Source organism: Notamacropus eugenii, chromosome 6 (assembly GCF_028372415.1).
Source record: "Notamacropus eugenii isolate mMacEug1 chromosome 6, mMacEug1.pri_v2, whole genome shotgun sequence".
Lineage (NCBI taxonomy): Eukaryota > Metazoa > Chordata > Mammalia > Diprotodontia > Macropodidae > Notamacropus > Notamacropus eugenii.
This window is the reverse complement of record NC_092877.1, coordinates 137297926-137311352: the sequence shown is the minus strand read 5'-3', so window position 1 is coordinate 137311352 and position 13427 is coordinate 137297926. Positions and strand designations below refer to the sequence as shown.

General features: G+C 39.6%; 1 protein-coding gene across 1 annotated transcript in view; it reads left to right on the top strand.

Annotated features, from left to right (window-relative positions):
• The window catches only part of MGAT4D (MGAT4 family member D), a 126276-nt gene that overhangs the window by 56462 nt on the left and 56387 nt on the right, over positions 1-13427 (top strand). Inside the window, exons 5-6 of the mRNA XM_072621101.1 lie at positions 8351-8397; positions 10217-10330. Coding sequence (XP_072477202.1) covers positions 8351-8397; positions 10217-10330 — 161 coding nt within the window. The remainder of the gene's footprint in view (positions 1-8350; positions 8398-10216; positions 10331-13427) is intronic.

Genomic DNA, 13427 nt, shown 5'->3' with positions numbered 1-13427 from the left:
TTATGGTTCCCAGTCCTCAACAGGAGTGCATTGCAGAGATGGGCAACAGCTACTGAAAATGTATGGTAAAAGCAGATAAGAAGGACATTGTATATAAGAACACGAATACTAGTTTGACTGAATTGTAGCGTGCCAGAAGGAGAGCTATGTATTATACGCCTAGAAAGACAGGTCAGATTAGGGTTGCAAAGGGCTTTATATTTCAAACAGAAGAATTAATATTTGATACTAGGGGTAATAGGGAGCAATTGATGCTTATTGAATGAGGGAATGGAGTGGTCAGACCTGTGCTTTAGGAAAATCACTTTGGCAACTGTGTGCATGGTGATTTTGAGAAGGGAGAGGCTTGAGGCAGGGAGTTCATTAGTTCCCAATTTGAGTTAATTAATAAGTTCCTAATTGGAAGTTACATTTGGGCAGATGAGAGGTGTTGAGTGCCCAAACTGTCATGGTGGCTGTTACTGGATAGTGTGACAGGTGTTGTAGAAATAGAATTGACAAGACTTGGCAAACGATTGGATGTGTTGGATGAGTTGGATGAAGGGTAATGAAGACTTGAGGATTGTTCTAAGGTGGCAAAACTAAATGACCAGAAGGGTGTTTGGTACTTTTGATAAAAATGCTTCTGCATTCTGAAGAGGGAAAAAGATAATGAGGCCAGTTTGTGTATGTTGGGTTTGAGGTGCTATTTGACATATAGTTTAAAATGTGTCCGAAGTTGGTGATTTGGGACTGGAACTCGGGAGGAGCAGGGTTGGCTAAGAGATATAGATGAAACATTTATTAACCACCTTGTGCAGCTCATTGTGCTGGGACCTAGCTAGGTGATGGGAACACACAAAGAAAGTGGCTGTCCTTGAGGATATGACCTTTTAATTGAGGAAGACTTAAAACTTTGCTGAAAAGCAAAGAACCCAGACAATGGTCTGGGGAATCCTGGACTGAGCCAGTTTGAAGTGAACATGATTGCTGTGACTGCTTCCTGAAATGGAGATTCCAAGGAGGAAGGAACTTGCCTATCTGAGGAGGAGGTCGTGAAGGTGGAGTCATTGCCAGGGTGAGAAGGCCACTGGGACAAAAGTGAAGTGTTTGATGTGTAGATTTATGAGTCTTCTGCAAAGGGGGTGGCAGATTAGGGTCCTGAACCACCAGAAGCTGAAGAAATCTGCAAGAGTAGAGTGGAGAGAGAAAAAAACCCAGGACAGTTTTAGGATACACCCTCAGTGAGGGTAAGGATCTTAAATTTCTTCAGGAGAAAAGCTGCCTCCACTTAACACTACTACTCTCTTAATTCCTTGCCATTTCAGCCAACTTACTGCTGAAATGACACTGTCAGAGACTGCCCATGATCTCATCACCAAAACCAGTGGCCTTTTCCTCCTTGATTTCTGTCCCATTCCATTGCAACTGTTTTGTGGCTTGTAGAGGGGGTGGGTCACAGAAGAACTAGGTGAAATTAATGAATAAGCTTTAAAGCACTTAGCCTTTATTCAAGCCACATAAAAGAAAGTTCCATTTAACTAGGGACCCTGGGGGCTGGGAACACTGGGGCAGACCCTACCAGGAAAATGCATAACTCAAGCGGTCACCCAAACTTTCAAACCAAGGCAGGGAAAGGATCCAAGCAGAGGACTCCACCCAGGGCTATTTGATGAGGCATGCAGAGCTCATGGGTTTTACAGGGATGTGGGGAATCCTCACTCAGGCACATTTTATTATTTTCCCATCTCTGATAGCGCAGACAGGGAGGTGCCAGAGTTTGATCAGTTTTTATAAGTTTGGGGCATAGAAGTTCCTACGTAGGGAACCCTGATTCAGTGGTTGGGTGAGGGGGAGGGACACAAGATATTAGCCCGGAAAAGAGGGGAGTATCCAGAACTGAAAAGGCTTGCTGCAAGAGAGACTCGGTGTGGTCAAAAAAACAGTGTAGTTTTTAAACCAGCCCAGCATTTCTGTAGCTTTTGACAACCTCGCCTGGCTTCTTCTGGGTACTTTGGCTTCAGAGACATCATGTTTGACTGATTGCCCCTCCTAACTAATTACACGTCTGTCTTTTCCTTCTGATTCCTTATTTTCTCAGGCATTTAAGGTGAGTCTTCACAAGGATTCCCCTTCCCAACTTCTTCCTCCCCACCAAGATCATTCCCTCTCATAACTTCTGCTGTTCTCTCCATGTGTTTAGGTGTCCCAAATCAATCTCCATTCTTCTGAGTTCCAAACCCACATCTCTCCCTGGTTCTCCGGTCAGCACCTCTAACTCAATCATGTCTCAACCTATGCTTATGATCTCTTCCATTTAGGAAGCAGTTGGGGTTCCATGTTTGAAACCAGGATTTTGTTTGGTGTGCCCCCTCCTTCAGATTCTCTTATTTAATGAATTGCCTAGTCCTGTTGATGTGACCTTTGCAGTAGCCCCTGTAATCATGTCTTCTTTCCCACTGCCACTACCCTTTTGACAGACTTGAGGCTTTGTAACTCTAATATTTCTCCCCCCACCCAACCCCCCTTCCATCTTCTGTACCTGTGCCAGAATAATTTTACATAGAGATGGTCATGTGACTCCCCTGCTCAGAAATCTGAAGGGACTTTTTTTCCTTTGCTAAATAGAATTCATACTTCTTGGATTGTTCCTTGAGGCACACCATAATTTACTGCCACCCTCTCTTTCTTCCCATTCCTTTTTTTCTTTTATTTAGATTGATGATTTCATCATTATAGAGAAACTCTTACTTAGAGACAGTTGCCCCAAACACTGAAAAGTAAAGTGATTTGCCCAGGGTCACACGGTCAATATATGTCAGAGGCAGGACTTGAGCCTGGTTCTTGACACTCAGGCTGATTCTTTGTGAACCACACCTCAGTGCTTCTCTTTCCATACAGCTTTATATTATGACTATTTACTTATTCGATGCCCTAGTCAAGATGGATTTCCTTCTTCCCTAATTGGCCTTTTAATGTTCTGCCACCCATGACTCATGCTCTTCTCTGTGCCTGGGGTGTCTTTTCCCTGTTGAATTTGATCTGGAAGGAACTTTAGAGATTAACTAGCCCTCATTTTGCTTATACGAAAATTAAAGCCCAGAAGGTTACGACTTATCCAACATCTCATGGGTTGTAAATGACAGCCAGGATTTGAGCCCTTGCTCACAGCCTCCAAAGTCAGTTCCTATTCCACCATAATATCTGCTTCTCACATAAGATCTTTCATATAATTGTAAAATAGGTTTCTAAGTGTCCTTATTTTTCAGTATTGAACAATTTACTCTGTTACTGAAATGGTACAGAACTGCCAGAATCTTTTCTTGGACAATGACAGTTCTCTCAAAGGCAATTGAGATTCAGGTGTAGCCTTGTCTCAAAGTGAACTGAATTGTCACTTTCTGAATATGATAACTTTTCTGAGAAGGTATGATAAGGTTGTGCTATGTCACTTAACCGGTATCCTAGAGAACCAGTATTAGCATTCAGTATGACCACCTGTTAATCTGTTCATTAGCATCTTCCTTTCTGGGGCATGGTGAAAGAGGGACTGTCTACAGTAAACAAATATTTGTTCAGTAACGTTGAACTTCCTTACTTGACTTTATCTATACATGGCATGATCTAGTCTTGAGTGTTTCTCCTCTGTCTTTGACTCTTCCTTCATATATCCCATTAGTTATTAAGTCCTGTTCATTTTAATTCTATAATACCTCATAGACCCACCCCCTTTTCTCTATTCCCACTCCCCACCCAAATACAAGCCCTCTTTACCATCCACCTGGATCACTGAAATAAAAGGTCTTCCCACTTCCAATATCTCCCTTCTCCAAACTGTTCTATATGCTCCTGCCTTTATTTATTCTTAGATTTGGTCATGCCCCTCCTTTGTTCAGAAGTATTAAGTGGCTACTGAAGGAAACACTTTTTACTGTTGTCAATAAAAATTTAGACTCCTTTGCCTGGCATTCGAAGTCTTCTATAATGTAGCACCACCATACCTTTCTAAGTGTCTGAGACCTGATTTTGAACTCAGGAAGAGGAATCTTCTTGACTCCAGGCCAAGTGCTCTGTGTACTATGGCATTGCCTAGCTGCTTCTACTCAGGCTGTTTCTTATTCCTTCAATATCCTCATTTCCTCTCTTTCTCTGTTGAATTCCTTCCTGTCAATTCCTTTAAAAGGGCAACTGACATACCACCTGCTCCAGGAAACCTTCCCTTATTCAAGTGTCCCACCCACTTCTGTGCCTTATTCTGGCAGTATTGTGTTTTCTCATTGGGCCTCAGATAGTATTTTATATCGTGATGCTCTAATGTATTCATCATGGAATATTGGGTATTATGGTGTTTTATAGTCCAATACTGGATGGCAAGCTCCATGAAGGCAGCAACCATATCTTTAAACTTTGTATCTTCTGATTTTAGCAGAGTAATCTGTACTTGGTAGATGTTTGATAAATGAATTTAGGGTAGTGAAAGATGACATGGTCCCTAACCTCACAAAGATAATACAGTTGAGATTGATGAGATGGTCTTGTGATGACTGTTCAGATCTATAAGTACTTCAAAGTGTCTTTTTTTTTTTTGAGTGCCGAAACTTCTACACTCTCTTTTGTCCCTCCCAATTCTGATCTGGGTCTTCAAATATCTGTGTCCAGCAAGTTGTCCATATTTCCTACCTGAGCTGGTAAATTCCATACCTGTCTAGCAAATAAAAGTGCCTGTGCTGGGAATCACAGGCTCAAACTCAGTGCCTACCAATTGTTTTGTGGTAGCTGGCAGGACATCAACAGGTGTTAGTATTATTTTGTATTAACACTGTGCTTTGGACCCTTTTCCTTAGAAATAATGGTTAACTGATAAGAGGATTGATGGTTTGTGGTCAGACTACTATACTATAAAAATAGACCCATCCAGTTGTGGACCTTCTGCCTGCAATTCTGGATGTGAATCACTTTTCTGATCCTGTTACCTCATCTGTATAATGGGTGTAATAATATCTACCTCTTGGGGTTGCTGGAAGGATCAGAAAAGACTATGTAAAGAGCTTTGTAGCTACCAAATACTACACAGATATCAGCTATTACTAAGGGGCCCTGTGGTGTAGGAGAAAGAATAGTAGACTTGCTGCCTTCTGGACTGCCACTTCCCTTCTCTGAATTCAGTTTCTTCACCTTTGCTTTATTTATTTTCTTGTTTGGCTCCAATGAAATAGTATATCTAAAGTGATATGCAAAGCGGAAAGCCTTATACATATCAGCAACCAGGCAACTACTGGTATGGGCACTTCAGTTCCTCCTGTAGATTGGTCTATTTACTGATGTAGTCACTTGAATTTTATCATAGCATTAAATATGTAATGTAGAATTTGGCTTCCTTTTCTTCATTGCCAGTTCTGATGCTCCTTTTTTGCTTTGTTAATAACATTTTGTGCATTGAGATTACAGTTTTAAAAATAATTTATTCTAAATTGGCCTAGGGATGACATGAATCCTAATTATGTACCTATCTACCACTTTAAATTCTAGCATTTAAATTCAGTCTAACAACTGAATTTTCCATACTGAAATTAATCATTTAATGAGTCCCTCAGGAAGTCTCTTGTGGTAATCTCTAACCTGTATGTTCCCTGGTCTGCTAAGCCTGAACTAAATTCTGAAGTTTTAAGTAGCCCCAGGCAAAGGAGACTCCACTGGGGTTGATTTGTTCACTCATTATTATTCAAGGAAAACCAACATAGCCAGAAAACTTTCTCATGGTTAAATGAAGTGGTGGTATAAAGTAAAGATATCCATAATGATTTTTTGCTTTCAAAAAATTAACATGCCAGACATTATATATTTAAATATATCCTACCCCTTTTAGGTCTTCACCCTGCTAGTCCACATGTGCTTTCAAAGATACTGTCCCTGCTCAAAACACCTTTCAAATTGCTTTTTTATATTTTCTTCAGCATCTTAAGTTTCTTTTAAATGTTCATCCAATCCTAGAATTTCAGAGTTGCAAGGGACCTCAAAGGTCATTTAGTCCAGTCAATATTTGGCCAAGTATATTCCTTTTAAAATCCCCAATAATTAGCCCTCCTGAGGTTTGAAGACTTCCATTGAGGTGATCTTTTTTTAAATAGTACTTTATTTTTTTCCCCAGTTAAATGGCAAGAAAATTTTTAGCATTAATTTAGCATTAACAGGATTTTGAGTTCCAAATTTTTCTCCCTCCCCTCTTCCACGAATAATAGACAGTTTGACAAGAGTTTATACATGTGCTACATTGCAAAAAAATATTTCCACATTAGTCACAGTTGTGAAAGAAGAAATTAAAAAAAAAAAACATGAGAAAGAATAAAGTAAGTGAAAAAAATGCTTTGGTTTGCATTCAGAGTCCATTGATTCTTTATCTGGATATGGATAGTGTTAGAGAGGAACTTGACACACAAAAAGGTATCAAGTAAAATTTATTAAAATGGAGTTCAGAGGAATTGAACCCCTTGGCTAAGGTGAACTTCATCCTTCTTCAGAAAGGGGGAATGAGAGAGAGAGATAGGGAAGTGAAGGCATTTTATAAAGTTCATGCACAATAGATCCTTCCATCAGAGCACGGATTGGTCCGTTCTCTTTTGTGTCACAACCTTTTGACACACCCACTGAGGTCATTAACAAACTTGGTTGGATTTTCTCCTTTCTGATAGGCTTTCCCTCAAACTCCTCAGGCTTGCTCAATAGTTTCTGATCTTCTTCACCTGACTCTGATAGGTCACAGGTCAACTTTCCCTTTTGGAAGTTTTACCTTGTGGAAATGAAACTTTCCTTTGTTTCCCACAGATAGCATTTTCCTTTGTGATTCTTTTGTACATGTCTTGGATCATTGTATAGCTGAAAACAATTAAATCATTCATAGTTGATTATCACACGATGTTGCTGGTACTGTGTATAATGTATTCCTGGTTCTACTCATTTCACTTTGCATCAATTCATACAAGTCTTTCCAGGTTTTTCTGAAATCTGCCCATTCATCATTTCTTATTGCACGATAGTATTCCATTACATTCACATACCACAACTTCTTTTTTAATTCTCCAATTGATGGACATCCCCTCAATTTCCAATATTTCACAGTCATGGAAAGGGCTGCTACAAATATTTAGCACATGTAGGTCTTTTCCCCTTTTTTGTGATCTTTTGGTCACCGTCTTTTCTATTGCTTTTCTAGTTGTAGATTCATTAGAGCGGGAAGTAGCCTTACAGCTCAATTAGTCCATTCCTTTCATTTTAAAATCAAAGAAAGCAGGCCCTACTAGGGTTAAGTGATTTGCCCAGTCACACAGATATTAAATAGAAGTAAGATTTTAATCTGATTCCAAATGTAGTATGTTTCTACTGTACCATATTGCCTTATGTTGAGCAGAAATCTGCGTGTCTTTAGTATCTCTCCAGTATTCCTCCCACTTATTTATATGGCTAATTAAAAATAGTCTAGTATGGTTGCGTATGACAGCCATTCAAGTATCAGATAATTTCTCTGATATCCATACCCCTCAAGTGGTCTCTTCTTCAGGTTAGGATTTAGAAAATTCCTTCCCCAGATACTAATATGGCCTTCCAAAGATGCGGTGTAGATAAAGTAGTCCCAACTGTGGGCTGACCGGGGCTGTCATCGCCTAGCTTCCTTGTTCTGGGTAGTGTACGAACTATGCCTTTGTTAATGCACCTCCCTCTTACTTTACCCTTTTTGATTACCACGTTGTACTCTTGGCATTATACCATTCTCATTTATGGTAAATTGGCATCCTGGGAGGGGAGATTTGAGTTTTGAACTAGATTTGTTGGTTAAGGTGCATGTCAAGCCAACACATTCTATTTTGACCTGAGAATGAGACTAAATGAAGCATAAAGTCACAAGATTCAGTTTTTAAAAATGGATCCTATTCACTCATTTATTTATTTGCTTGTTTTATTTGTTTATGGTTGGTAAATGGGCTTTAAAGGCCCGTGGAATGTTGAGTTCAAAAAGGTTTTGACAAATAGCAGCAAAAATTGGGAAACAGGTATGTTCTTCCAACAGGTACTGCTGGTGGGAGGATAGCACTCACTTAGGTGCGTAGGTTTGGGAATGTTTATTTTAAAAATGGTAGTTTCACAGCTTTCAGTCCACACTCCACATTCCCACAAAAGAAGAGGAAAGAAGTGGCTGCTACGCTCAAACTGTAGATTTTAAGTTCACAGAAAATATGAAAATTGTGGGTTTTGAGAAGTGGAAATTCCAAAAAGTGGAAAGATCCATCAACCTCTTTTCAGTTGCTGAAAATATGGACTTGGTGAAATAGTGAGGCCCTTTTAATTTTAACAAATTCTTTGTTTCCTTATTCGTTAGGTTGATGAAACTTACATTAATGATGTTGCCAAAAGGATCAAAGATGAGTAAGTATCCTATGCAAGTGAATCACTTCCATTTTACATTTATCTCTCCTCCTCAACTTTCACTTTTTTTTTTTTACTGCTTTTTGCTTTTGCAAACATTTCTTCTGCTAATGATTTGGTGCCTCTAGGTAAAATGAACTGTGGGGTGTGATCATGAGCAGGGGTGGATGTCCCTTGTAGGGGAGTGGTTCTGTCCATTTCTTTGCAGGGCCTTCTTACGTATGAAGCTCTGCTTTTACCCCTTTTCTATTCATTCAGTTCAATGAGCATTTGAGAAGTATCTGAGGGAGATATGGAGGACTGGGAAAGGCCTCCTGTAGCAGATGGCACTTGATCTGATGGAGCGTTGAAGGACATTAGGGTTTCGAAGAGGTGGAGATGAGGAGGGGAATGCATGACGGATAGCCCATAAAAAGGAATAAAGGTGGAAAATGGTGTGTTGTGTTAAAGGAATTCTAGGAGGTTGGCCAGTTTGACTGGAATGAAGAACCTGTGAAGGGGAGTAATGTAAAATCAACTTGGAAAGGTAGTCTGAAGCCAAGATCAAGGGTTTTCAATGCCAGAGGAGTTTGTATCTTATTTTCTAGAGACAATTGGGAGCTACTGAAGGTTCTTAAAAGCAGGTGATGACATAGATCTATAGTTAAGACCTATTACTTTTGTTTTACTTTTTTTTCAGTCCATAAAAACCGGTTTTCTTTCTGCCTCTCTTCCATTCCCACCCTACCACTACTATCTTAAAAAACAAAAAGTAAAACCCAATAACCAGTATGCATAGGCACCAGGAGGTCACAGGGATGGTGAATCCATTGAGCAGTCATTTGACATACTTCTGCCAGAAGCAATGGTGGTATTGGCTTGGTGACTGTTACCGGAGCAAGAGGCAGAAAGTAGAGGAAGGGGAGAGGGAGAGGGCTGAATTTCAGCCTCTTACAGAATCAGAGCTGGAAAAGATCCAAGAGACCATGAAGTCTAACTTGGACCAAGAAAAAGATCCCCTTTCCAGCATGCCCAAGAAAGTATCACCTTACCTTTTCTTAAAGCCCTTCAGTGACGGGAAACCTACTACTTTCTGAAATAGCTCATTCCACTTTTGTGAAGCTTTAATTGTCAGACAGATTATCAGTAAAAATAAAAGAGAAGAAATTAACTGGTAACAGCAGATTGTCCAGATATTTAAAGTCTCCCATTACATTTGAATCAGCTTCTGGGTGATTTCCCAAGTTCATCTGTTTTCTCTTTCTGCCTGGGTAGCCTCTATCATATTCTGAGGATAGTCTCACTCTTCCTGCTTGCATGTCTCTTCATTCTCACCCAGATGTTCTCTGCTTTGCTTTCCCTGGCTGGTTCCTGGATTTCCTTATGAGTACATCTTAGTGTGGAATTTTGCAGTCAACGAATCCCTTGAAATCTCAGGAATACCTGTGAAGTCACATTTGTCTCCTTGCATTTGGATCTATAATTTCATCTTTCTCATTATCCATACCTGGTCTATCTGATTAAATAGTTTGGTGTTTATTTTCCTATATTTCCTTTGCAATCAAAATTATGTATGAAATTTTTAATTAATGTTTTCTAAGTATCCCAAGAAACCTTCAACTAAATGCTTCATTAATGAAACATCCTGAATTCATTTTCTAGTATTAATAGCTATCCTATTTAGTAGCTGTCTTTTATATTCTCAGATTACATAAATTCAAATGAAATCATTAATTTCTTAGGGAAATGGTATATGTTGAGGGAGGAGACCTGCCTTTTTTTTGTTTGTTTCAGGAAATACAGTATTCAGTGTCGATTTACTATTTGCTTCTGTTTACAGATTTCCCCAAAAAGTGAATTCTGGAGTCTTAGAGATGATTTCTCCACCGGCCTTTTATTATCCATCTTTTTTAGACATCAAGTTAACATTCGGGGACTCAGAAGAAAGAGTGAGGTATGGCAATTTGGACAATAGCGTGTTTAACTTGGCAGTGATTCATTTTGTGAAAAATTTATTAATAATGTTTGAGAATCCGCATCCAAGTCGTATTTTCCAAATGTTGTCAGTGTTTGGGTACACTTAATGAACTTCTCAAGAAAAGCCTGGATCCAGGCTTGGAGCTCTGAATCAGGAAACCTGCATTTTATTTCTAAGTCTGCCACTCAGTTAGCTGTGCTCCTTTAAGAAAGTCACTTAGCTCTCTGAGACAAGTTTATTTAACCTTTTGAATGAGTACACAAATACTTTCCTCATAAAGGTATTGAGAATCACTGGAGGTCATAAGTATGAGAAGAGCTTTAACAAATTAAAACAATTTTTTGGCTTTATGGTTGTATTATAAAAATGCCACAATGTGGGTTCCTTCCCTGAGTATTTTTCTTGAGAGCAAGACTAGACAGGATTTCTCCCTGAGGCTTACCGTTCCGTTGGTATTTGGTTAGAAAGTGACTGTAGCATCCACAGTGGATGCTTGTAACGGGCTAGACTTAATGGCTGCAGACTCCCAGGATCCCAGGAGCTCATCCATGCTTTCCCTGAGTAAGAATGCTCTCTCTAATGTTCTGCAAGATTGATTGTTCAGCCCCAGATTTAAGACCAGCAGTGAGAAAAGAACCTACTTTTTTCCTCAGGTAGCCTTTTGGACAGGCTTAATTGTTAGGAAATTTTTCATTATTTTGAGTTTGAATCTCCCTCCTGACAATGTCTCACACATTGCTACTATCTGCAATCCCCTAGACCAGTGCAGAAACAGGACCTGGGATTTAGAGTGGGAGGGATTCTTGAGATTATCTAGTCCAACCCTCTCAATTTTTAGATGAGTTAACCGAGGCCCACAGATGTTAAGTGATTTGTTCAAGACATCATGGAACTGGGATTCAAACCCAGGTCTTCTGACCTAATACCCTTTCCTCTATAAAATGCTGCCTTCTCAGGCTCATTACTTTGAATTTGGGAGCCCTTCCAATGTTTAAAGACACTTATGATAATATCCCCCATACACCCACCCAGAGATTATTTCTCCCCAGTTCCTTCTATGTGGCAAAATTTTGAAGCTTTTCATGATTCCGGTCACTCTCCTCTGCCAGTGGATCAACATCCTTCTCCAAATCTGGTGCCTGGAACGTAACACAATGTATTTCAGATATGGTCTCACCAAAATAGAGTGCAGGGGGACTGTTTATTGCCTGTCTTTCTCCTCACTGTATCTCTCCTAACGTACCTCTCAGATTGCATTAGCTATTTTGACTTCCATGTACCGCTTCTATTTAGCTTGAAGTGCATACAGTCAGTCAGAAGAGCTGTTCTCTGGCTACACCTGTCCAGCCTTGTACTAGTGAAGTTGATCCTTTTTTTGAATCCCAATGTCAGATTATTGCATTTATCCCTCTCAAGTTTCATCATTGCCCAGATTCAGGCCAGCAGTCTACGTACTGAGCCCTTTTTGAATGCTGATCGTGTCATCCTGAACATTACCTAATCCTTCTAGCTTTGTGCCACCTTTTATCTCAGTCACCGATAAAACATTAACTCTGTAGTACAAGGAGAAAGACAGATCCCTTACTGTGAGACTGTGTCTTCAAAGTTGCTATCGAGCCATTACTGACAAATCTTTTTTGTTGCTGAATTGTTTCAGTCATGTCTGACTCTCTGGGATCCCATTTGGGTTTTCTTGGCAAGGATACTAGAATGGTTTGCCAGTTCATTTTACAGATGAGGAAATGAGGCAAACAAGATTTGCCCAGGGTCACACAGCTACTAAATATCTGAGGTTGAATTGGAACTCAAGTCTTTCTGACTCCAGGACTGATGCTCCATCCACTGCTCCAGCCATGTAGCTGCCCAGCTGACACATCTTTGGGTCTGACCCTCCAGTCAGCATCCTTTCCACCTAACTGCACTATTGATTAGCCCATGTCTCCACAGCAAAAAGATTTTGCAAAACACTTTGTTAAAATCCTAGGTGTGATTTATTATACTTGATTTATTAATCTGTATTTCTTGTTAGTCTCCTATGAAAACTGGCTTGACTTGTTCTTGATGTGGACTCTTTGTAATTCCTGATTCCTTTTTAGTTATTCACTAAGCATTCTTTTAATAATAACATTTCAGAATTTTATCAAGAGAAGAAATCAAGCTCACTGATAAACAATTTGCAGACTCTCTCCCTTCCTTTTTTTTTGAAAATTAAAATACTTGTCCTTCTCATGTGACCCCTCTCCTGTTCTCTGTGATGTTGAGTTTCGATTCCCCATTCGCCACTTTGGTTCTTTCCAGGCTAAAGGTCATTCTCTTATGAGTTCTTTGTGTTTGTTTCCAAGTCTTTTTCTTTAGACAGATCCCTCTTTTCCTTCTCATAGGTAGGAATTGTTCCTCTTTGTGTCTGCAAAGTTTCTTTCTTGGACTATGTATCTCTTTTGGGCTAATGGCCTCTAGCTTAAGTCCATGGGATCTTACCCTATCCTTTCTCTGAACCCTTTGAAATCTTTCCCTGGGTAAATACTTAACCCTTTCTGGCTCCCATCTCCATCTTTGTCCCAGGTTCTCAGAGAGAAAGGGAGTGGTCACTTTTCCCCAAGCTTTCTACCATGTACTTCTGCATCTTGTTTCTCCTTGCTTGGTGAGGCATCAGTCATCTTGGTCTTTTCTACAAAATTGTCAAAAAAAAGAAATTCTAACAGTTTTTTATGCCTCATATTTCAGAAAACATTTTAAAGGTCTGTACTGGTTGAGGGAGTCCCTAATCTTTTATCTAATCTAAAATGAAATTAAATTGCACTCAACCTTCAGGTCAATTTAGCTAGTTTTTGATCAACTGTTCGTTAAATGCCAGGTGCTGTGGGGAATATACATGCATTGCACAATGGCACCCTTCCCTCAGGAAGTTTATAGTCTACAGTCTTTTGTCAGGGGAGTAAAACTTTTGTATATGAAATTATAAAAACTGGAACAATAATAATGCATGCTAAATCACATAATATCATACAGTCAGATACATAGTACAAGACACCACATAGCATAGTGGATAGAAACCTGGCGTTGCATCCAGGAA